Source organism: Ranitomeya imitator, chromosome 9, assembly GCF_032444005.1.
Source record: "Ranitomeya imitator isolate aRanImi1 chromosome 9, aRanImi1.pri, whole genome shotgun sequence".
NCBI lineage: Eukaryota > Metazoa > Chordata > Amphibia > Anura > Dendrobatidae > Ranitomeya > Ranitomeya imitator.
In genome coordinates this window covers 119,805,950-119,829,895 of record NC_091290.1, presented here as the reverse complement: position 1 = coordinate 119,829,895, position 23,946 = coordinate 119,805,950, and the positions used below count along the sequence as shown (strand labels likewise).

General features: G+C 44.1%; 1 protein-coding gene across 1 annotated transcript in view; it reads right to left on the bottom strand.

Moving 5' to 3' along the window:
- The window catches only part of HSF4 (heat shock transcription factor 4), a 55,559-nt gene extending 33,526 nt beyond the window's left edge, over nt 1–22,033 (bottom strand). Inside the window, exon 1 of the mRNA XM_069740064.1 lies at nt 21,886–22,033. Coding sequence (XP_069596165.1) covers nt 21,886–22,008 — 123 coding nt within the window. The 5' untranslated portion in view covers nt 22,009–22,033. The remainder of the gene's footprint in view (nt 1–21,885) is intronic.
- Between the last annotated feature and the right edge of the window lie 1,913 nt (nt 22,034–23,946).

Here is a 23,946-nt window from a genome sequence, read left to right as displayed (position 1 = left end):
GATTTAGCAAAGTGAGGCCCGACTTACTGAACAGACAGAGGATAGGAAAGGTAACTTTGCGGTCAGCACAAAAACTACAAAAAGACCACGCAGAGGGCGCAAAAAGACCCTCCGCACCGACTCACGGTGCGGAGGCGCTCCCTCTGCGTCCCAGAGCTTCCAGCAACCAAGACAAAAATCAAAATAGCAAGCTGGACAGAAAAATAGCAAACCAGAGAATAACAAGCAGGAACTTAGCTTCTGCTGGGAAGACAGGTCACAAGAACGATCCAGGAGCGAACTAGACCAATACTGGAACATTGATAGGTGGCATGGAGCAATGATCTAAGTGGAGTTAAATAGAGCAGCCAGCCAACGAATCAACCCCGTCACCTGTAAAAGGAAACCCAGAAGCCGCAGCCCCACTCACAACCACCAGAGGAAGCCCATGGACAGAACCAGCCGAAGTACCATTCATGACCACAGGAGGGAGCTTGACAACAGAATTCACAACACTAACCCAAACACACCTCTAGCCCTAATCCCAATCCTTACCATAACCCTAACCACACCCCTAACCCGAACATGCCCCTAACCCTAATCCCAGCACACCCCTAACCCCAACACACCCCTAACCCTAATCCCAACCCTAACCACACCCCTAACTTCAACACACCCTTATACCTATTCCCAACCCTAGCCACACCCCTAACTCCAACACACCCCTAACCCTACTCCCAACCATAACCCTAACCACACCCCTAACCCTAATCCCAGCCGTAAATGTAATCCAAACCCTAACTTTAGCCCCAACCCTAACCCTTACTTTAGCCCCAACCCTAACCCTAACTTTAGCCCTAACCCTAACTTTAGCCCTAACTCTAACCCTAACTGTAGCCCTAACCCTAACTTTAGCCCCAACCCTAACCCTAACTTTAGCCCTAACCCTAACTTTAGCCCTAACTCTAACCCTAACTGTAGCCCTAACCCTAACTTTAGCCCCAACCCTAACCCTAACTTTAGCCCTAACCCTAATTTTAGCCCTAACTCTAACCCTAACTGTAGCACCAACCCTAACTTTAGCCTCAACCCTAACCCTAACCCTAATGGGAAATTGGAAATAAATAATTCTTTTAAATTTTATTATTTTTCCCTAACTAAGGGGGTGATGAAGGGGGGTTTGATTTAATTTTATAGCGGGTTTTTTAGCTGATTTTTATGATTGGCAGCCATCACACACTAAAAGATGCTTTTTATTGCAAAAAAATTGGTTTTGCGTCTCCACATTTTGCGAGCCATAATTTTTCCATATTTTGGTCCACAGAGCCATGTGAGGTCTTGATTTTTGTGGGACAAGTTGACGTTTTTATTGGTACCATTTTCGGGCACGTGACTTTTTTTATTGCTTTTTATTCCGCTTTTTGTGAGGCAGAATGACCAAAAACCAGCTATTCCGACCCGTTCCATGTTTGGTAAAATTGATAAAGCAGTTTTATTCTTCGGGTCAGAACGATTACAGCGATACCTCAATTATATCTTTTTTTATGTTTTGGAGCTTTTATACAATAAAAACTACTTTAAATAAAAATAATTATTTTTGCATCACTTTATTCTGAAGAATATAACTTTTTTATTTTTTCGCTGATGATGCTGTATGACAGATCGTTTTTTGCGGGACAAGATGACGCTTTCAGCGGTACCATGGTTATTTATATCCGTCTTTTTGATTGCGTGTTATTCCACTTTTTGTTCTGCGGTATGATAATAAAGCATTGTTTTTTGCCTCGTTTTTTTTTTTATGGTGTTCACTGAAGGGGCTAATTAGTGGGACAGTTTTATAGGTTGGGTTGTTACGGACGCAGCGATACTAAATATGTGTACTTTTTTTTTTTATTTACATAAAGAAATATATTTATTGCAACAATATTTATTTATTTAGGATTTTTTTTTCCTTTACACATGTAAATATTTTATTTTTTACTTTGTCCCAGTGTGGGACATCATGTTATAGTGTCAGATCGCTGATCTGACACTTTGCTGTGTACTGTGTCAGATCAGCGATCAGACAGGCACTGCAGGGACACTTGCCGGCGCTTGCTCTGAGCAGTTGCTCGCAAGCCACCTCCCTGCAGGACCCGGAAAGAGCCCCACATCCATCTTGGATCTGGGGCCTGCAGGGATGTAGGAGATGCTCAGGGAAGCATGCAGGGAGCCCCCACCCTGCGTGATGCTTCCCTGTGCCGCCGGAGCGCTGCAATCATGTTTGATCGCAGGGTTCTGGGGGTTATTGTGCCAGGAGCAGTCCGAGACCACTCCTGGCACATGGTGCTGGATGTCAGCTGTGATAGTCAGCTAACACCCGGGCACGATCGGCCGCGCTCCCCCCGTGAGCGCGGCTGATCGCGTTTGACGTACTATCCCGTCAGTGGTCATACGGGCCCATACATATAGTACGTCTAATGTCAGAAAGGGGTTAAAAATTTGGTGGGATTTAAAGAAAGTCCATGCAGCAAACCCAAAAATATTAGTGACTTGGAGGCCATTGTCCATGAGGAATGGGCTAAGTTTCCTCAGGAATGCTGATAAAATCTGGTGTCTGAAAATGAATCATGTTACAGCAGGTTATAGCAGCCAGACAGACTCTACTAAATACTAAAGATGCTTGTTATGAAGGTGTAAATAATTCTGAGACTGCCATCAGGGCATTACTGCCCTTACTGTTGCATGGTGCTTGGTGAGCAGAAATAAAGAGGATGGGGCCCAGACCTAGTCCGGGTCCCCTCTTGTGCTTCTGCTCACCGGGTCCCAGAGTATAATGAACCATTGCATGCCAGTGCGTTGCCATTTACAGATCTCCTGTGTATAATCTCACCAATGATCACTCTATTTTCTGTGCACCGATACTATATACAGAGCACACAACACACACAAGAGACAGTAAAATAACTGTCACTTCCCAAGAAGCAAAAAAACCATCAAAATAACAATTCAAATTATTTTATTAAAGATATAACAGAAAATTTAAAACAGCCACATATTGCATATCTCACCATATGACCCCAAGGAGGGTAACCACACTCTCTATTTATATGGAGGAAAAAAGTAAATAACAAATAAATATTTTAATTATTCCCATATATTATTTCCTACCCAACATAAAGAGCATTTTCCAGAGCAAATATCTCCTATATAGTATTAAACATGTCACATATGTTTAATACTATATAGGAGATATTTGCTCTGGAAAATGCTCTTTATGTTGGGTAGGAAATAATATATGGGAATAATTAAAATATTTATTTGTTATTTACTTTTTTCCTCCATATAAATAGAGAGTGTGGTTACCCTCCTTGGGGTCATATGGTGAGATATACAATATGTGGCTGTTTTAAATTTTCTGTTATATCTTTAATAAAAGAATTTGAATTGTTATTTTGATGGATTTTTTGCTTCTTGGGAAGTGACAGTTATTTTACTGTCTCTTGTGTGTGTTGATACTGGTAGGAAGTTATTCATCAATTATGATGGGACATTGATTGGTAATCGTATATACAGAGCACCTGTATAATGTCACTAGGGATCCCTGTATTACCTGTACACTATATACAGTGCCTAGCAAAAGTATTCAGCTCCTTGGAATTTTTCAACCTTTTCCCACATATCATGCTTCAAACATAAAGATACCAAATGTAAATTTTTGATGATGAATCAACAACAAGTGGGACACAATTGTGAAGTTGAACAAAATTTATTGGTTATTTAAAATTTGTGTGGAAATTCAAAAACTGAAATGTGGGGTGTGCAATATTATTCGGCCCCTTTATCTTAATACTTTGTTGCGCCACTTTTTGCTGCAATTACAGCTGCAAGTCCCTTGGGGTATGTCTCTATCAGTTTTGTACATCAAGAGACTGAAATTCTTGCCCATTCTTCCTTGGCAAACAGCTCGAGCTCAGTGAGGTTTGATGGAGATCGTTTGTGAACAGCAGCTTTCAGCTCTTTCCACAGATTCTCGATTGGATTGAGGTCCGGACTTTGACTTGGCCATTCTAACACCCGGATACATTTATTTGTGAACCATTCCACTGTAGATTTTGCTTTATGTTTGGTATCATTGTCTTGTTGGAAGACAAATCTCCGTCCCAGTCTCAGGTCTTTTGCAGACTCCAACATGATTTCTTCAAGAATGGTCCTGTATTTGGCTCCATCCATCTTCCCATCAATTTTAACCATCTTCTCTGTCCCTGCTGAAGAAAAGCAGGCCCAAACCATGATGCTGCCACCACCATGTTTGACAGTGGGGATGGTGTGTTCAGGGTGATGAGCTGTGTTGCCTTTACGTCAAACATATCGTTTGACATTGTTACAAAAAAGTTTGATTTTGGTTTCATCTGACCAGAACACCTTCTTCCACATGTTTGGTGTGTCTCCCAGGTGGCTTGTTGCAAACTTTAAACAACACTTTTTATGGATATCTTTGAGAAATGGCTTTCTTCTTGCCACTCTTCCATAAAGGCCAGATTTGTGCAGTGTACGACTGATTGTTGTCCTATGGACAGAGTGTTCCACCTCAGCTGTAGATCTCTGCAGTTCATCCAGAGTGATCATGGGCCTCTTGGCTGCATCTCTGATCAGTCTTCTCCTTGTTTGAGATGAAAGATTAGAGGGACGGCCGGGTCTTGGTAGATTTGCAGTGGTATGATACTCCTTCCATTTCAATATGATCGCTTGCACAGTGCTCCTTGGGATGTTTGAAGTTTTGGAAATCATTTTGTATTGAGATCTGGCTTTAAATTTCTCCACAACAGTATCACGGACCTGCCTGTTGTGTTCCTTGGTCTTCATGATGCTCTCTGTGCTTCAAACAGAACCCTGATACTGTCACAGAGCAGGTGCATTTATACGGAGACTTGATTACACACAGGTGGATTATATTTATCATCATTAGGCATTTAGGACAACAATGGATCATTCAGAGATCCACAATGAACTTCTGGAGTGATTTTGCTGCACTGAAAGTAAAGGGGCCGAATAATATTGCACGCCCCACTTTTCCGTTTTTGAATTTCCTCAAAAATTTATAATAACCAATAAATTTCATTCAACTTCACAATTGTGTTCCACTTGTTGATGATTCTTCACCAAAAATGTACATTTAGTATCTTTATGTTTGAAGCATGATATGTGGGAAAAGGTTGAAAAGTTCCAGGGAGCCGAATACTTTCACAAGGCACTGTACTAATATCTAGTTATTACAGTCAGTGCAGTACAGTCAACCCCCTCCAACCACCTGCACTGCAGTCCTGTTCTTAATAGATACATTATCAGACACGGTCTTCATTAAAAACTGCTGCAGACTGCATCATAAAGTGGTGCGTGCACAGTTCTACAGGTGCAATCAGGATTATTCACCCCCGATGCAAATTCGGTTTATTAGCAAAATTTACAAACCTTCTGCTGTTTGCAATAATCCAGTGAAACAAGAACAATGTTAATAACTCAAAACAACAAGTGGTTCATTCAAATTCAACACAAAATACAACTTTTACTACCACTGCAGTCTTAGGCTTATTCCCCCCTTCCTGGCAAGCATTTTTAATACTTAGTAGAGCCCATCTGGTTGTTATAACCTGCTAGAAATGTGATGAATACCCAGAAACTAGCCTGTTGTGAATTCTGTTGTCGGGCTCCCTCCTGTGGTCATGAATGGTACTTTGGCTGGTTCTGTCCATGGATTTCCTCTGGTGGGTGTTTCTGAGTTTCCTTCCACAGGTGACGAGGTTAATACATTAGCTGGCTGCTCTATTTAACTCCACTTAGATCTTTGCTCCATGCCACCTGTCAATGTTCCAGTATTGGTCTAGTTCACTCCTGGATCGTTCTTGTGACCTGTCTTCCCAGCAGAAGCTAAGTTCCAGCTTGTATTTCTTTGGTTTGCTATTTTTCTGTCCAGCTTGCTATTTTTATTGTTGTCTTGCTTGCTGGAAGCTCTGGGACGCAGAGGGAGCGCCTCCGCACCGTGAGTCGGTGCGGAGGGTCTTTATTGCGCCCTCTGCGTGGTCTTTTTGTAGGTTTTTGTGCTGACCGCAAAGTAACCTTTCCTATCCTCGGTCTGTTCAGTAAGTCGGGCCTCACTTTGCTAAATCTATTTCATCTCTGTGTTTGTATTTTCATCTTTACTCACAGTCATTATATGTGGGGGGCTGCCTTTTCCTTTGGGGAATTTCTCTGAGGCAAGGTAGGCTTTATTTTTCTATCTTCAGGGCTAGCTAGTTCCTTAGGCTGTGCCGAGTTGCATAGGGAGCGTTAGGCGCAATCCACGGCTATTTCTAGTGTGTTTGATAGGATTAGGGATTGCGGTCAGCAGAGTTCCCACGTCCCAGAGCTCGTCCTTTATTATCAGTAACTATCAGGTCACTCCGTGTGCTCTTAACCACCAGGTCCATTATTATCCTGACCACCAGGTCATAACAGTACAGGTGGCCCAAAGTACTAATGCATCTCAATAGAGGGATAAGAGAACTTCTGAGACCATTTTTTTTTTCTTTGCAGTGTGTTTTGTCTCTCTTTTCCCCTTTACCTCTGGGTGGTTCAGGACACAGGTGTAAACATGGACATTCAAGGTCTGTCCTCTTGGATGGATAATCTCACTACAAGGGTACAAAACATTCAAGATTTTGTGGTTCAGAATCTGATGTCAGAGCCTAGGATTCCAATTCCTGATTTGTTTTTTGGTGATAGATCTAAGTTCTTGAATTTCAAAAATAATTGTAAATTGTTTCTTGCCTTGAAACCTCGCTCCTCAGGTGACCCTGTTCAACAAGTAAAGATCATTATTTCTTTGTTACGTGGTGACCCTCAAGACTGGGCATTTTCCCTTGCGCCAGGAGATCCGGCATTGCATGATGTTGATGCGTTTTTCCTGGCGCTTGGATTGCTTTATGACGAACCTAATTCAGTGGATCAGGCAGAGAAAATCTTGCTGGCTCTGTGTCAGGGTCAGGATGAAGCGGAGATATATTGTCAGAAGTTTAGAAAGTGGTCTGTGCTCACTCAGTGGAATGAATGTGCCCTGGCAGCAATCTTGAGAAAGGGTCTCTCTGAAGCCCTTAAGGATGTCATGGTGGGATTTCCCATGCCTGCTGGTCTGAATGAGTCTATGTCCTTGGCCATTCAGATCGATCGACGCTTGCATGAGCGTAAAGCTGTGCACCATTTGGCGGTACTATCTGAGCATGGGCCTGAGCCTATGCAATGTGATAGGACTTTGACCAGAGCTGAACGGCAAGAACACAGACGTCGGAATGGGCTATGTTTTTACTGTGGTGATTCCACTCATGCTATCTCCGATTGTCCTAAGCGCACTAAGTGGTTCGCTAGGTCTGCCACCATTGGTACGGTACAGTCTAAATTTCTATTGTCCGTTACTCTGATTTGCTCTCTGTCGTCCTATTCTGTTATGGCATTTGTGGATTCAGGCGCTGCCCTGATTTTGATGGACTTGGAGTATGCTAGGCGCTGTGTTTTTTTCTTGGAGCCCTTGCAGTATCCTATTCCATTGAGAGGAATTGATGCTACGCCTTTGGCCAAGAATAAGCCTCAGTACTGGACCCAATAATAATAATAATAATAATAATTTTATTTATATAGCGCCAACATATTCCGCAGCGCTTTACAAATTATAGAGGGGACTTGTACAGACAATAGACATTACAGCATAACAGAAATACAGTTCAAAACAGATACCAGGAGGAGTGAGGGCCCTGCTCGCAAGCTTACAAACTATGAGGAAAAGGGGAGACACGAGAGGTGGATGGTAACAATTGCTTTAGTTATTCGGACCAGCTATAGTGTAAGGCTCAGGTGTTCATGTAAAGCTGCATGAACCAGTTACCTGCCTAAGTATGTAGCAGTACAGACACAGAGGGCTAATACTGCATAAAGTGTATGAGAACATGATGCGAGGAACCTTTTTTTTTTTTTTTTTTTTTTTCAATTGACCATGTGCATGGCTCCTGCACATCAGGAGGATATCCGCTTTCTGGTGTTGCATAATCTGCATGATGTGGTCGTTTTGGGGTTGCCATGGCTACAGGTTCATAATCCAGTATTGGACTGGAAATCTATGTCTGTGTCCAGCTGGGGTTGCCAGGGGGTACATGGTGATGTTCCATTTTTGTCTATTTCGTCTTCCACTCCTTCTGAAGTTCCAGAGTTTTTGTCGGATTATCGGGATGTATTTGATGAGCCCAATGCCAGTGCCCTACCTCCTCATAGGGATTGCGATTGTGCAATTAATTTGATTCCTGGTAGTAAGTTTCCTAAGGGCCGATTGTTCAATTTATCTGTGCCAGAACACGCCGCTATGCGGAGTTATATAAAGGAATCCTTGGAGAAAGGCCATATTCGCCCGTCGTCATCACCGTTAGGAGCAGGGTTCTTTTTTGTGGCCAAGAAGGATGGTTCTTTGAGACCTTGTATTGATTACCGCCTTCTTAATAAAATTACAGTCAAATTTCAGAATCCTTTGCCGTTGCTGTCTGATTTGTTTGCTCGTATTAAAGGGGCTAGTTGGTTCACCAAGATAGATCTTCGAGGGGCGTATAATCTTGTGCGTATTAAACAAGGCGATGAATGGAAAACAGCATTTAATGCGCCCGAGGGCCATTTTGAGTACCTGGTTATGCCATTCGGGCTTTCCAATGCTCCATCAGTATTTCAGTCCTTTATGCATGACATCTTCCGAGAGTACCTGGATAAATTCCTGATTGTGTATTTGGATGATATTTTGGTCTTTTCGGATGATTGGGAGTCTCATGTGAAGCAGGTCAGAATGGTGTTCCAGGTCCTTCGTGCGAATTCCTTGTTTGTGAAGGGGTCAAAGTGTCTCTTCGGAGTTCAGAAAGGTTTCATTTTTGGGGTTCATTTTTTCCCCTTCTACTATCGAGATGGACCCTGTTAAAGTCCAGGCCATTTACAATTGGACTCAGCCGACATCTGTGAAGAGCCTGCAAAAGTTCCTGGGCTTTGCTAATTTTTATCGGCGCTTCATCGCTAATTTTTCTACTGTTGCTAAACCGTTGACTGATTTGACCAAGAAGGGTGCTGATGTGGTCAATTGGTCTTCTGCAGCTGTAGAGGCTTTTCAGGAGTTGAAGCGTCGTTTTTCTTCTGCCCCTGTGTTGTGCCAGCCAGATGTTTCACTCCCGTTTCAGGTTGAGGTTGATGCTTCTGAGATTGGAGCAGGGGCTGTTTTGTCGCAAAGAAGTTCTGATGGCTCGGTGATGAAGCCATGTGCTTTCTTTTCTAGAAAGTTTTCGCCTGCTGAGCGTAATTATGATGTTGGTAATCGTGAGTTGTTGGCCATGAAGTGGGCATTCGAGGAGTGGCGTCATTGGCTTGAAGGAGCCAAGCATCGCGTGGTGGTCTTGACAGATCACAAGAATTTGACTTATCTTGAGTCTGCCAAACGGTTGAATCCGAGACAGGCTAGATGGTCGTTATTTTTCTCCCGTTTTGATTTTGTGGTTTCATACCTTCCGGGCTCTAAGAATGTGAAGGCTGATGCCCTGTCAAGGAGTTTTGTGCCTGACTCTCCGGGTGTTCCTGAGCCGGCGGGTATTCTCAAAGAGGGGGTAATTTTGTCTGCCATCTCCCCTAATTTGCGGCGTGTGCTGCAAAAATTTCAGGCTGATAGACCTGACCGTTGCCCAGCGGAGAAACTGTTTGTCCCTGATAGATGGACTAGTAGAGTTATCTCTGAGATTAATTGTTCAGTGTTGGCTGGGCATCCTGGAATCTTTGGTACCAGAGATTTGGTGGCTAGATCCTTTTGGTGGCCTTCTTTGTCACGGGATGTGCGTTCTTTTGTGCAGTCCTGTGGGACTTGTGCTCGGGCTAAGCCCTGCTGTTCTCATGCCAGTGGGTTGCTTTTTCCCTTGCCGGTCCCGAAGAGGCCCTGGATGCATATTTCTATGGATTTTATTTCGGATCTCCCCGTCTCTCAAAAGATGTTGGTCATTTGGGTGGTTTGTGATCGCTTTTCTAAGATGGTCCATTTGGTACCTTTGTCTAAATTGCCTTCCTCCTCTGATTTGGTGCCATTATTTTTCCAGCATGTGGTTCGTTTACATGGTATCCCGGAGAACATCGTTTCTGACAGAGGTTCCCAGTTTGTTTCGAGGTTTTGGCGATCCTTTTGTTCTAGGATGGGCATTGATTTGTCTTTTTCCTCGGTTTTCCATCCTCAGACAAATGGCGAAACCGAACGAACTAATCAAACTTTGGAAACATATCTGAGATGCTTTGTTTCTGCTGATCAGGATGATTGGGTGTTCTTTTTGCCATTGGCTGAGTTCGCCCTTAATAATCGGGCCAGCTCGGCTACTTTGGTTTCGCCGTTTTTCTGCAATTCTGGTTTCCATCCTCGTTTCTCTTCAGGGCAGGTTGAGTCTTCGGACTGTCCTGGTGTAGATACTGTGGTGGATAGGTTGCAGCAGATTTGGACTCATGTGGTGGACAATTTGACATTGTCCCAGGAGAAGGCTCAACGTTTCGCTAACAGCCGGCGCTGTGTGGGTCCCCGACTTCGTGTTGGGGATTTGGTTTGGTTGTCGTCTCGTTATGTTCCTATGAAGGTTTCCTCTCCTAAGTTTAAGCCTCGTTTCATTGGTCCGTATAAGATTTCTGAGGTTATCAATCCTGTGTCATTTCATTTGGCCCTTCCTGCTTCTTTTGCCATCCATAATGTGTTCCATAGGTCGTTATTGCGGAGATACGTGGCGCCTGTGGTTCCATCCGTTGATCCTCCTGCCCCGGTGTTGGTTGAGGGGGAGTTGGAGTATGTGGTGGAGAAGATTTTGGATTCTCGTGTTTCGAGACGGAAACTCCAGTACCTGGTCAAGTGGAAGGGTTATGGTCAGGAAGATAATTCCTGGGTTTTTGCCTCTGATGTTCATGCTGCCGATCTGGTTCGTGCCTTTCATTTGGCTCATCCTGGTCGGCCTGGGGGCTCTGGTGAGGGTTCGGTGACCCCTCCTCAAGGGGGGGGTACTGTTGTGAATTCTGTTGTCGGGCTCCTGTTGTGAGTTCTGTTTTTGGGCTCCCTCTGGTGGTTACTGATGGTACCGGGTGATTTGTGTTCTGCTGTCTCTGGTGTCCACCTGTTCGATTAGCATTTGGGAGTTTCCTATTTAACAAGGCTTTCTTGTCATTTCCCCGCCGGCTATCAAGGTTATCAGAGTGTTTTGTTACCTCAGCTTCTGGCTTCAGTAGTCTTCAGGACAAGCTAAGTTTTTGATTTTCTTGTTCCACGTTTTGCTTTGTTTTTGTCTTGTCCAGCTTGCATATAATTGTTTCTTTGCTGCTGGTTGCTCTAGTGGGCTGTAATTGCTCCTCATGTTCCATGAGTTGGAACATGAGTTCAAGTATTTACAGGATGGTTTTTTTGAAGGGTTTTTTGCTGACCGCGCAGTTTACTTTGGTATCCTCTGCTATCTAGTTTTAGCGGGCCTCATTTTGCTGAATCTGTTTTCATACTGTGTATGTGCCTTCCTCTCATTTCACCGTCATTATATGTGGGGGGCTGCTATTTCTGTGGGGTATTTCTCTGGAGGCAAGAGAGGTCTGTGTTTCTTCTAATAGGGGAAGTTAGATCTTCGGCTGGTGCGAGACGTCTAGGATCAACGTAGGCACGTTCCCCGGCTATTGTTATTTGTGTGTTCAGGTTTAGGGTCGCGGTCAGCTCAGGTTCCATCACCCTAGAGCTCGTTGGTGCTTGTCCTTTTGTGATTCCCTGCCATTGGAATCATGACAGTATAGCCGGCCAGAATGTTTGGGCTGAAGTAGGAGGAAAAGTAGTCTGAGGAAGTTTTTTTTTTTTTTTTCTCCTCTGAGGTTGCTGTCTAGCCTTAATTGCAGCCTGGCTGATTTTTTTTTTTTCCTCCTCTTAATCCTTGAATGGCTCTGACCTTAGCTGTTTATCATGGACGTCCAGAGTTTAGCTTCCAGTTTGAATAATCTTGCTGCTAAGGTTCAAAATATACAAGATTTTGTTGTACATGCTCCTATGTCTGAACCTAGAATTCCTATTCCAGAGTTCTTTGCTGGAGATAGATCTGGTTTTCTGAATTTTAGGAACAATTGCAAGCTGTTCCTTTCTTTGAAATCTCGCTCTTCTGGAGACCCTGCTCAGCAGGTTAAGATTATTATATCTTTCCTGCGGGGTGACCCTCAAAATTGGGCATTTGCATTGGCACCAGGGGATCCTGCGTTGCTTAATGTGGATGCACCTCCGATTTCTATCGCTTCATCTACTCCTTCTGAGGTTCCTGTATTTTTGTCTGATTATCGGGATGTTTTTGAGGAGCCTAAGCTCAGTTCGCTTCCTCCTCACAGGAATTGCGATTGTGCTATAGATTTAATTCCTGGTAGTAAATTTCCTAAAGGTCGTTTGTTCAATCTGTCAGTGCCAGAGCATACTGCTATGCGGGATTATGTTAAGGAGTCCTTGGAAAAGGGACATATCCGTCCATCTTCGTCCCCTTTGGGAGCAGGTTTTTTTTTCGTGGCCAAAAAAGATGGGTCCTTGAGGCCTTGTATAGATTATCGTCTTTTGAATAAGATTACCGTAAAATATCAGTATCCTTTGCCTTTGTTGACTGATTTGCTTGCTCGCATTAAGGGGGCTAAATGGTTCACTAAGATTGATCTTCGGGGTGCGTATAATCTTATACGAATAAAGCAAGGTGATGAGTGGAAAACCGCATTTAATACGCCTGAGGGCCATTTTGAGTATTTGGTAATGCCTTTCGGACTTTCTAATGCTCCTTCAGTCTTCCAGTCCTTTATGCACGATATTTTCCGTGAATATCTGGATAAATTTATGATTGTGTATTTGGATGATATTTTGGTTTTTTCTGATGACTGGGAGTCTCATGTTCAGCAGGTCAGGAAGGTGTTTCAGGTCCTGCGGGCTAATTCCTTGTTTGTAAAGGGCTCAAAGTGTCTCTTTGGAGTCCAGAAGATTTCTTTCTTGGGGTATATTTTTTCCCCTTCTACTATTGAGATGGATCCCGTCAAGGTTCGGGCTATTTGTGACTGGACGCAGCCTGCATCTCTTAAGAGTCTGCAGAAGTTCTTGGGCTTTGCTAATTTCTATCGTCGTTTTATAACTAATTTTTCTAGTGTTGTTAAGCCTTTGACGGATTTGACTAAGAAGGGTGCTGATGTTGCTGATTGGTCTCCTGCGGCTGTGGAGGCCTTTCAGGAGCTTAAGCGCCGGTTTTCTTCTGCTCCTGTGTTGCGTCAGCCTGATGTTTCGCTTCCTTTCCAGGTTGAGGTTGTTTCTTCCGAAATTGGAGCGGGGGCGGTTTTGTCGCAGAGAGGCTCCGATTGCTCGGTGATGAAGCCATGTGCGTTCTTTTCTAGGAAGTTTTCGCCCGCTGAGCGGAATTATGATGTGGGTAATCGGGAACTTTTGGCCATAAAGTGGGCATTTGAGGAGTGGCGTCATTGGCTGGAGGGTGCTATACATCGTGTGGTGGTCTTGACTGATCACAAAAATCTGATTTACCTTGAGTCTGCCAGGCGTCTGAATCCTAGACAGGCTCGTTGGTCACTGTTTTTCTCTCGTTTCAATTTTGTGGTTTCATACCTGCCAGGTTCAAAGAATGTGAAGGCGGATGCTCTTTCTAGGAGTTTTGTGCCTGACTTCCCTGGAAATTCTGAGCCCACTGGTATCCTTAGGGATGGGGTGATTTTGTCGGCCGTCTTCCCAGACTTGCGACGTGCTTTGCAGGAGTTTCAGGCGGGTAAACCTCATCGTTGTCCGCCTGAGAGACTGTTTGTTCCGGATAGTTGGACCAGTAGAGTCATCTCCGAGGTCCATTCTTCTGCGTTGGCAGGTCATCCTGGAATATTTGGTACTAGAGACTTGGTGGCCAGGTCTTTTTGGTGGCCTTCCTTGTCGAGGGATGTGCGTTCTTTTGTGCAGTCTTGTGAGGTTTGTGCTCGGGCTAAGCCTTGCTGTTCTCGAGCCAGTGGATTGTTGTCACCTTTGCCTATCCCGAAGAGGCCTTGGACGCACATTTCCATGGACTTTATTTCGGATCTCCCTGTCTCTCAAAAAATGTCCGTCATCTGGGTTGTGTGTGACCGCTTTTCTAAAATGGTTCATCTTGTACCCTTGCCTAAGTTGCCTTCCTCCTCTGAGTTGGTCCCTCTGTTTTTCCAGAACGTGGTTCGTTTGCATGGGATTCCGGACAACATCGTTTCTGACAGGGGATCCCAGTTTGTGTCTAGATTTTGGCGGACGTTCTGTGCTAAGATGGGCATTGATTTGTCCTTTTCGTCTGCATTCCACCCTCAGACGAATGGCCAGACGGAGCGAACTAATCAGACCTTGGAAACTTATTTGAGGTGTTTTGTTTCTGCTGATCAGGATGACTGGGTTACCTTTTTGCCGCTGGCCGAGTTTGCCCTTAATAATCGGGCTAGTTCTGCTACCTTGGTTTCTCCTTTCTTTTGTAATTCGGGGTTTCATCCTCGTTTTTCCTCTGGTCAGGTGGAGCCTTCTGATTGTCCTGGAGTGGACATGGTGGTGGATGGGTTGCATCGGATTTGGAGTCATGTGGTGGACAATTTGAAGTTGTCCCAGGAGAAGGCTCAGCAGTTTGCTAATCGCCGTCGCCGCGTGGGTCCTCAACTTCGTGTTGGGGACTTGGTGTGGTTGTCTTCTCGTTTTGTTCCTATGAAGGTCTCTTCTCCTAAGTTCAAGCCTCGGTTCATCGGTCCTTATAGGATCTTGGAAATTCTTAACCCTGTGTCGTTTCGTTTGGATCTCCCGGCATCGTTTGCTATTCATAATGTGTTCCATCGGTCGTTGTTGCGGAGGTATGAGGTACCTGTTGTTCCTTCGCTTGAGCCTCCTGCTCCGGTGCTGGTGGAGGGAGAATTGGAGTATGTTGTGGAGAAGATCTTGGATTCTCGTGTTTCCAGACGGAAACTCCAATATTTGGTCAAGTGGAAGGGTTATGGTCAGGAGGATAATTCTTGGGTGGTTGCCTCTGATGTTCATGCTGATGATTTGGTCCGCGCTTTTCATAGGGCTCATCCTGGTCGCCCTGGTGGTTCTCGTGAGGGTTCGGTGACCCCTCCTCAAGGGGGGGTACTGTTGTGAGTTCTGTTTTTGGGCTCCCTCTGGTGGTTACTGATGGTACTGGGTGATTTGTGTTCTGCTGTCTCTGGTGTCCACCTGTTCGATTAGCATTTGGGAGTTTCCTATTTAACCGGGCTTTCTTGTCATTTCCCCGCCGGCTATCAAGGTTATCAGAGTGTTTTGTTACCTCAGCTTCTGGCTTCAGTAGTCTTCAGGACAAGCTAAGTTTTTGATTTTCTTGTTCCACGTTTTGCTTTGTTTTTGTCTTGTCCAGCTTGCATATAATTGTTTCTTTGCTGCTGGTTGCTCTAGTGGGCTGTAATTGCTCCTCATGTTCCATGAGTTGGAACATGAGTTCAAGTAATTACAGGATGGTTTTTTTGAAGGGTTTTTTGCTGACCGCGCAGTTTACTTTGGTATCCTCTGCTATCTAGTTTTAGCGGGCCTCATTTTGCTGAATCTGTTTTCATACTGTGTATGTGCCTTCCTCTCATTTCACCGTCATTATATGTGGGGGGCTGCTATTTCTGTGGGGTATTTCTCTGGAGGCAAGAGAGGTCTGTGTTTCTTCTAATAGGGGAAGTTAGATCTTCGGCTGGTGCGAGACGTCTAGGATCAACGTAGGCACGTTCCCCGGCTATTGTTATTTGTGTGTTCAGGTTTAGGGTCGCGGTCAGCTCAGGTTCCATCACCCTAGAGCTCGTTGGTGCTTGTCCTTTTGTGATTCCCTGCCATTGGAATCATGACAGGCTCCCTCCTGTGGTCATGAATGGTACTTCGGCTGGTTCTGTCCATGGACTTCCTCTGGTGGGTGTTTCTGAGTTTCCTTCCACAGGTGACGAGGTTAATTCGTTAGCTGGCTGCTCTATTTAACTCCACTTAGATCTTTGCTCCATGCCACCTGTCAATGTTCCAGTATTGGTCTAGTTCACTCCTGGATCGTTCTTGTGACCTGTCTTCCCAGCAGAAGCTAAGTTCCAGCTTGTATTTCTTTGGTTTGCTATTTTTCTGTCCAGCTTGCTATTTTTATTGTTGTCTTGCTTGCTGGAAGCTCTGGGACGCAGAGGGAGCGCCTCCGCACCGTGAGTCGGTGCGGAGGGTCTTTTTTGCGCCCTCTGCGTGGTCTTTTTGTAGGTTTTTGTGCTGACCGCAAAGTAAGCTTTCCTATCCTCGGTCTGTTCAGTAAGTCGGGCCTCACTTTGCTAAATCTATTTCATCTCTGTGTTTGTATTTTCATCTTTACTCACAGTCATTATATGTGGGGGGCTGCCTTTTCCTTTGGGGAATTTCTCTGAGGCAAGGTAGGCTTTATTTTTCTATCTTCAGGGCTAGCTAGTTCCTTAGGCTGTGCCGAGTTGCATAGGGAGCGTTAGGCGCAATCCACGGCTATTTCTAGTGTGTTTGATAGGATTAGGGATTGCGGTCAGCAGAGTTCCCACGTCCCAGAGCTCGTCCTTTATTATCAGTAACTATCAGGTCACTCCGTGTGCTCTTAACCACCAGGTCCATTATTGTCCTGACCACCAGGTCATAACACTAGCCTCCGGCAGCGTTCCTGAGGAATCTTAGCCCATTCTTCATGAGTAGTGGCCTCCAGGTCATTAATGTTCATAAGTTTGTTGGAACCGTGTTTTTCAAGTCCCAGCAAGGATATTCAATGAGGATCAAATCAAGTGACTGTGACTGCCCCTCCATAATTTTTTTGGTATTCCTCTGAAACCAAGCCTTGGCGGACTATGAGTTATGCTTGGGATTTTGGTCCTGTTGGATGTTCTAATGACGCCCAAGCTTCAGCTTCCTAGAGAAGGCATGATATTTTTTCTCCTTGGATTTTGGATTTCCTGGTGCTTGATTAAATCCATCTTGAGCTCTACACACTGCAGATTTTCAGTGACAGAGGAAGTAAAGCAGCCCCAGAGCTGCCACCATGCTTCACTGTAGGCAGGGTGTTCGTTTTAGCATGTCTGCTGCCAACAAATCTTCCTGCAGGTCTTTCCTTGTCACTCAAGGGTTTTTGACCACCGGCATTCTCGAGAATCTGGTGGCAGCCGGTTACAGTTTCATACTTCTGTTATGTAAGGTTTCTTGAACTTTCCAATTCTGCTCCAAGCTTTTTTTCTAAGAACTTTCAATGCCTATGTATATTTTTGCACACATTACTTTGTGCAAGGCAGTGATCTCTTCTCCAAACTTTTTGGGCCACTTTCTTGACATTCCAAGAATATTAGTGAACTGGAGGCCATTATCCAGAGAAATGGGCTAAGATTTCTCATGAACCCTGGCAGAAGCTGGTCTATGGCTATGCATGATATTTCTAGCAGGTCATAACAGTCTGAGTAGTTCTCCGAATAAATAAATACCCTTGTCATGAAGGGGGCATGGGGGTGAATAATTCTGAGACTGCAGTAGTCAGGAAAAAGTGTTATCTTGGGTTGAATTTGAAGAAACCAGTTGCTACATTTAGTTGTATTGAGCTGTTTAATTTTATTCTATATTACTTAATTTTAACATAGAAAAAACATTTTAATTATTATATATTATGACTTAATTTTAACATAGAAAAAAATAACAATTGCATATCCCATTACTTAATTTAGCATAGAAAAAATAACTTGAATTAAATTTTGTATGTTATTACATCATTTTAACATAGAAAAAAATAATTTGAATTACGGTAACTTTTGTATATTATTGCTTAATTTTAACATAGAAAAAAATCATTTTAATTTTATTTTATACAGGTGCTAATCACAAAATTAGAATATCATCAAAAAGTTAATTTATTTCAGTTCTTCAATACAAAAAGTGAAACTCATATATATAGAGTCATTACAAACAGAGTGATCTATTTCAAGTGTTTATTTCTGTTAATGTTGATGATTATGGCTTATAGCCAATGAAGACTCCAAAGTAATTATCTCAGTAAATTAGAATACTTTATAACACCAGCTTGAAAAATGATTTTAAAATCCAAAATGTTGACCTACTAAAATGTATGTTCAGTAGATGCCTCAATACTTGGTCGGGGCTCCAATTACTGCATCAATGCGGCGTGGAGGCGATCAGCCTGTGGCACTGCTGAGGTGTTATAGAAGCCCAGGTTGCTTTGATAGCAGCCTTCAGCTCGTCTGCATTGTTGGGTCTGGTGTCTCTCATTTTCCTCTTGACAACACCCCATAGATTCTCTATGGGGTTAAGGTCAGGCGAGTTTGCCTCCAATCAAGCAGAGTGATACTGTTGTTTGTAAACCAGGTATTGGTACTTTTGGCAGTGAGGACAGGTGCCAAGTCCTACTGGTGAATGACATTTCCAACTCCAAAAAGCTTGTCGGCAGAGGGAAGCATGAAGTGCTCTAAAATTTCCTGATAGACGGCTGCTCTGACTTTGGTCTTGATAAAACACAGTGGACCTACACCAGCAGATGACATGGCTCCCCGAACCATCACTGATTGTGGAAACTTCACACTAGACCTCCAGCAGCTTGGATTGTGGTCTCTGCACTCTTCCTCCAGACTCTGGGACCTTGATTTCCATGGTCTAGTGTGAGGTATCCACAATCAATGATGGTTTGGGGAGCCATGTCATCTGCTGGTGTAGGGTCACTGCATGGACGGACATACCGCATGTGCAGCCTGTGTGGCTGCACCAGGGCCCAGAGGTGGAGGGGGGCCCCTGCAAGGTGGCTAGTAATGAGGGCAATCTGGCCTGTTTATCCGAATTGAGGCTCCGGGGGGGGGAGGCCCTGGTCAGTTTGCCCTAATGTGCGGCGGGCAGGGAGAGATCCCTGCAGCTCCGCTGCCTAAAAGAGTAAATAGTAGCGGAGCTGCAGTGATCTGTCCTGCTTCCTGCCCTCGCTTCCTCTCACACAGACAGCAGCACCGCTGGATGACATCATCATTCAGCAGCTGGCTGTGCCAGAGAGAGGAAGGCGACGGTGATACTTCAGCTGCGGGAAAGTGTGCGAACAGGTGAGAGGAGGTGCTGTGTGTCTGTGTGTGTGCGTCTGTGTAGCACTGTGGAGGAATGTGCAGAGAGGTGAATGATGCTGTATGTGTCTGTGTGTGTGTAGGGGGAGGGGAGGGCAATGATGGGGCTGATGGGGAGAAGGCAATGATGGGGGTGACAGAGAGGGCAATGATGAGATAGTGCGGGAGCAGGAAATGATGGAGGTGATGGAAAGTGCAATGATGGAAGTGGTTGGGAGGAGGAAATGATGAAAATGGTGGAAAGGTCAATAATGGGGGGGGAGGGGGGAGGAAATTATGGAAGTTGTGGAAAGGGCAATGATGGTGGTGGGGGAGAAGGCAATGATGGAGGAGGCTTGAAAGGGCAATAATGGGGGTGGAGGGGGTGAGGAAATGATGGAGTTGGTGGAATGGGCAAGGATGGTGGGGGAGGAGGAAATAATGGATGTGGTGGAAAGGGCAATGATGGGGGTGGTGGTGGAGGAGGATGAAATGATGGTGGTGACAGAATGAGCAATGATGGGGGAGGAGGACATGATGGATGTGGTGGAATGGGCAATGATGGTAGTGGGGGGAGAAGGCAATGATGGTGGTAGTTGAAAAGACAATGATGGGAGTGGTAGGGAAGGAGGCAATGATGGGGTGGTGGAGGAGAAGTCTGTGATGGAGGTGGTGGAAAGCGCAATAATGGTGTGGTGGGGAAAAAGCAATGATGGAGGTGATGGAAAGAACAATGATGGGGTGGTGGGGGAAAATGCAATGATGGTGATGATGAAAAGGACAATGATGGTGGTGGTGGAAAGGGCAACAATGGGGGTGGTGGGGGAGGAGGAAATGATGGAGGTGGTGGAAAGGGCAATGATGGGGTGGTGGGGAAAAAGCAATAATGGAGGTGATGGAAAGAACAATGATGGGGTGGTGGGGAGACTGCAATGATGGTGGTGGTGGAAAGGACAATAATGGTGTGGTGGAAAGGGCAATAATGGGGGTGGTGGAGGAGGAAATGATGAAGGTGGTGGAATGGGCAATGATGGGAGTGGTGAGGGAAAAGACAATGATAGGGGTGGTGGGGAGGAGGAAATGATGGAGGTGGTGGAATGGGCAATGATGGTGTGGTGGGGAAGAAAGCAATGATAGTGGTGGTGGAGAAAGCAGTGGTGGAGGTGGTGAAGAGGGCAATGATGGGGTTGGGAGAGGAAAATAATGGAATGTGGGGGGAGGAGGACAATGAGCAGTGTGGGGGATTGGGATGGGAGGAAAGGGGACTTATAATGGACTTAGGAACAGGGGAGGTGGAGGAAGACATTATTATTGCTTATTATGTCTAGCACAGTCTCTTAGTATATAGTGTACGTACTTATTATGTATAACACAGTCCCTTAGTATATAGTGTACTCACTAATTCTGTATAACACTATCCTTAGTTGCATATAGTTTCCTCTTTTATTAAGTATAACATCGTCCCTTATTACAGACCATCCTCTCTAGTTATATATGGTGCCATCCCTTATTATATAGCTTCCTCTCCTGTTATGTACAGTACTGTCTCTTACATAGTGTATTCTTGTTAATTTTGTTATTCACAGTGCCCTCTCTTATTGCATAGTCCCCTCTCCTTTTAGATACAATATGACTGCTGATGGAGGAGCCGGTGACCAGACGACCAGTCCATCAGCTCCTCCATTAGAAAAGAAGCTTTCCCATGCTCCAATGCTATTACAGTAGGTAATAAAAAACAGGGCTCTATATAATCAATATATAAGGGATGGTACTGCACATAACAAGAGAGGGCACTGTATAATAAGGAATGGCAATATACATAATAAAGGAGACTATGTAAGATATATACATTCATGTGTGTGTGGCTATATATGTATATATATATATACATATATACATATATGTATATATACATATACACACACACACATATATATATATATATATATATATATACATACATTTTTTTGTCGCAATAAAAGGAGGGGGGCCCAGACATATTTCTTGCACAGGGGCCCCAAGCTGTCAGCGTCCGCCCCTGCTCCTTTGTGTTTTATTAAGACCAAAGTCAGCGCAGCCGTTTACCAGGAAATTTTAGAGCACTTCATGTTTCCATCTGCCGACAAGCTGTCCACACTGCCAAAAGTTCCAATACCTGGTTTACAAACAACAGTATCACTGGGCTTGATTAGCAGCAAACTCGCCTGACCTTAACCTCATAGAGAATCTATGGGGTATTGTCAAGAGGAAGATTAGAGACACCAGACCTCACAATGCAAACGAGCTGAAGGCTGCTATCAAAGCAACCTGGGCTTCCATAACCCCTCAGCAGTGCCTCAGACTGATCGCCTCCATGCCACGCCGCATTGATGCAGTAACTGATGCAAAATATATTTCAGTATGCCAAACATTTTGGATTTTTAAAATCATTTATCAAGCTCTTGTTATAAAGTATTCTAATTTACTGAGATAATGACTTTTGGGTTTTAATTGGCTGGAAGCCAAAATCATCAACATTAACAGATATAAACACGTGAAATAGATCACTCATTTTGTAATGACTCTATATAATATAGGAGTTTCAATTTTTGTATTGCAGAACTGAAATAAATTAACTTTTTGATAAAATTCTTGTTTTGTGAAAAGCACCTGTATATGATTACTTTTATTTTTTTATTGGGTTATTACAAACAGCAGAAAAAGTTAGACAATAATACACAATTTACACATTAAATTAGTTTTCCTCTCTTATATACCCCATAAAGCCCCCCATCCAGTACATACCACACTCCAGCAAATAAGATGGTTGGTTTCGGGGTCTTCCACCAGCGTCCACAGCTTGGTGAGGAAGGCTGGCACATTACTACAGTACCCATCCATTGCCAGGGAGTTAGGAGATTCTTGCATGGTGACAGATATGGGTTACTCAATCTCCATGCCCGTGAGATGGTCCAGCGGCGGTAGAGCGAGCCGAGAGGGACCCATATACTGAGGTCACAGTGTCACAAAGAGAGGGGCTGCAGCTGATTCACACCAGCAGGTCACACTGATAGACACTCAGCACTAATTTGCTGGCACTGACCCCCTCCCCAACTGCAGAACAATGCCCAGCGATGCCCTGTTCACACTCCGACCACAATGCCCTGAACAAACATGCAACATCATGTAAAGCCATCACACAGAGCTCTGCACCATGCGGTATGGAGGTGACTGGCACAAATGTCCAATAAACTGCTCAGATCTGACTCATGGCTTAGTTATCAAATAAGACTCCGTAAAAAATGCTTAAAAAAAATAAAAAAAACAAACAATAAATTCATAAAGTTTTTAAACGTACCTAAAAAACACGAAAGAGTACATGGGAAGTCAGCTTGAGCTTACCTGGTGCGGCTAAAGGTATGCTCAAATGCGTATTCTTTTCCAGTGCCGTTTTTTCCATGCGTTTGATGGTACAAGCAAACTTGATGAGTTTTTTTTTCTTGCGTCTTTTAACCATCAATGTAATTTTTTCACATCGGCAGCATGTCAGTTCTTTCAGCGGTTTTCAAATGGATCCATTAAAAAATCGCATCAAAAACATTAATATTATTTGTTGCGTTTTCCTCTGGTAAGCAACGTGTTTTTAGTGAAAAAAAAAAATGCTGCAAAAATTCAACATGTGAATATACCCTACTGATGAGGTCAACTGACCATTATTCCGTAAAGAAGAGTAGTTAGCGATCGAGATTCCAGTGATCTAGTCTGGTGGGGGTGGGGGTGGATTCTAAGCCTATGTTCACACTGAGGTTTTTGAAGAGTTTTTATTTCCCATGTGCTGTCTGCAAAGGATAGGAGAAGCTTTGTAATTTACTTATCCATACGTGAAAAACACTGATGACACACTGACCAAACAGAGATGACACAGTGACCAAACACTGATGACACATTGACCAAACAGAGATGACACACTGACCAAACACTGATGTTACACTGACCAAACACTGATGACACACAGACCAAACACTGATGACACACAGACCAAACACTGATGACACACAGACCAAACACTGATGACACACTGACCAAACACTGATGACACACTGACCAAACACTGATGACACACTGACCAAACACTGATGACACACTAACCAAACACTGATGACACACTGACCAAACACTGATGACACACAGACCAAACACTGATGACACACTGACCAAACACTGATGACACACTGACCAAACACTGATGACACACAGACCAAACACTGATGACACACTGACCAAACAGAGATGACAGAATGACCAAACACTGATGACACACTGACCAAACAGAGATGACACAGTGACCAAACACTGATGACACACTGACCAAACACTGATGACACACTGACCAAACACTGATGACACACTGAACAAACACTGATGACACAGTGACCAAACACTGATGACACACTGACCAAACAGAGATGACACAGTGACCAAACACTGATGACACACTGACCAAACACTGATGACACACTGACCAAACACTGATGATACTCTGACCAAACAGAGATGACACACTGACCAAACACTGATGACACACTGACCAAACACTGATGATACTCTGACCAAACAGAGATGACACACTGACCAAACAGAGATGACACACTGACCAAACACTGATGACACACTGACCAAACACTGATGACACACTGACCAAACAGATGACACACTGACCAAACACTGATGACACACTGACCAAACAGAGATGACACAGTGACCAAACACTGATGACACACTGACCAAACACTGATGACACACTGACCAGAGATGACACACTGACCAAACAGAGATGACACACTCACCAAAAACTGATGACACACT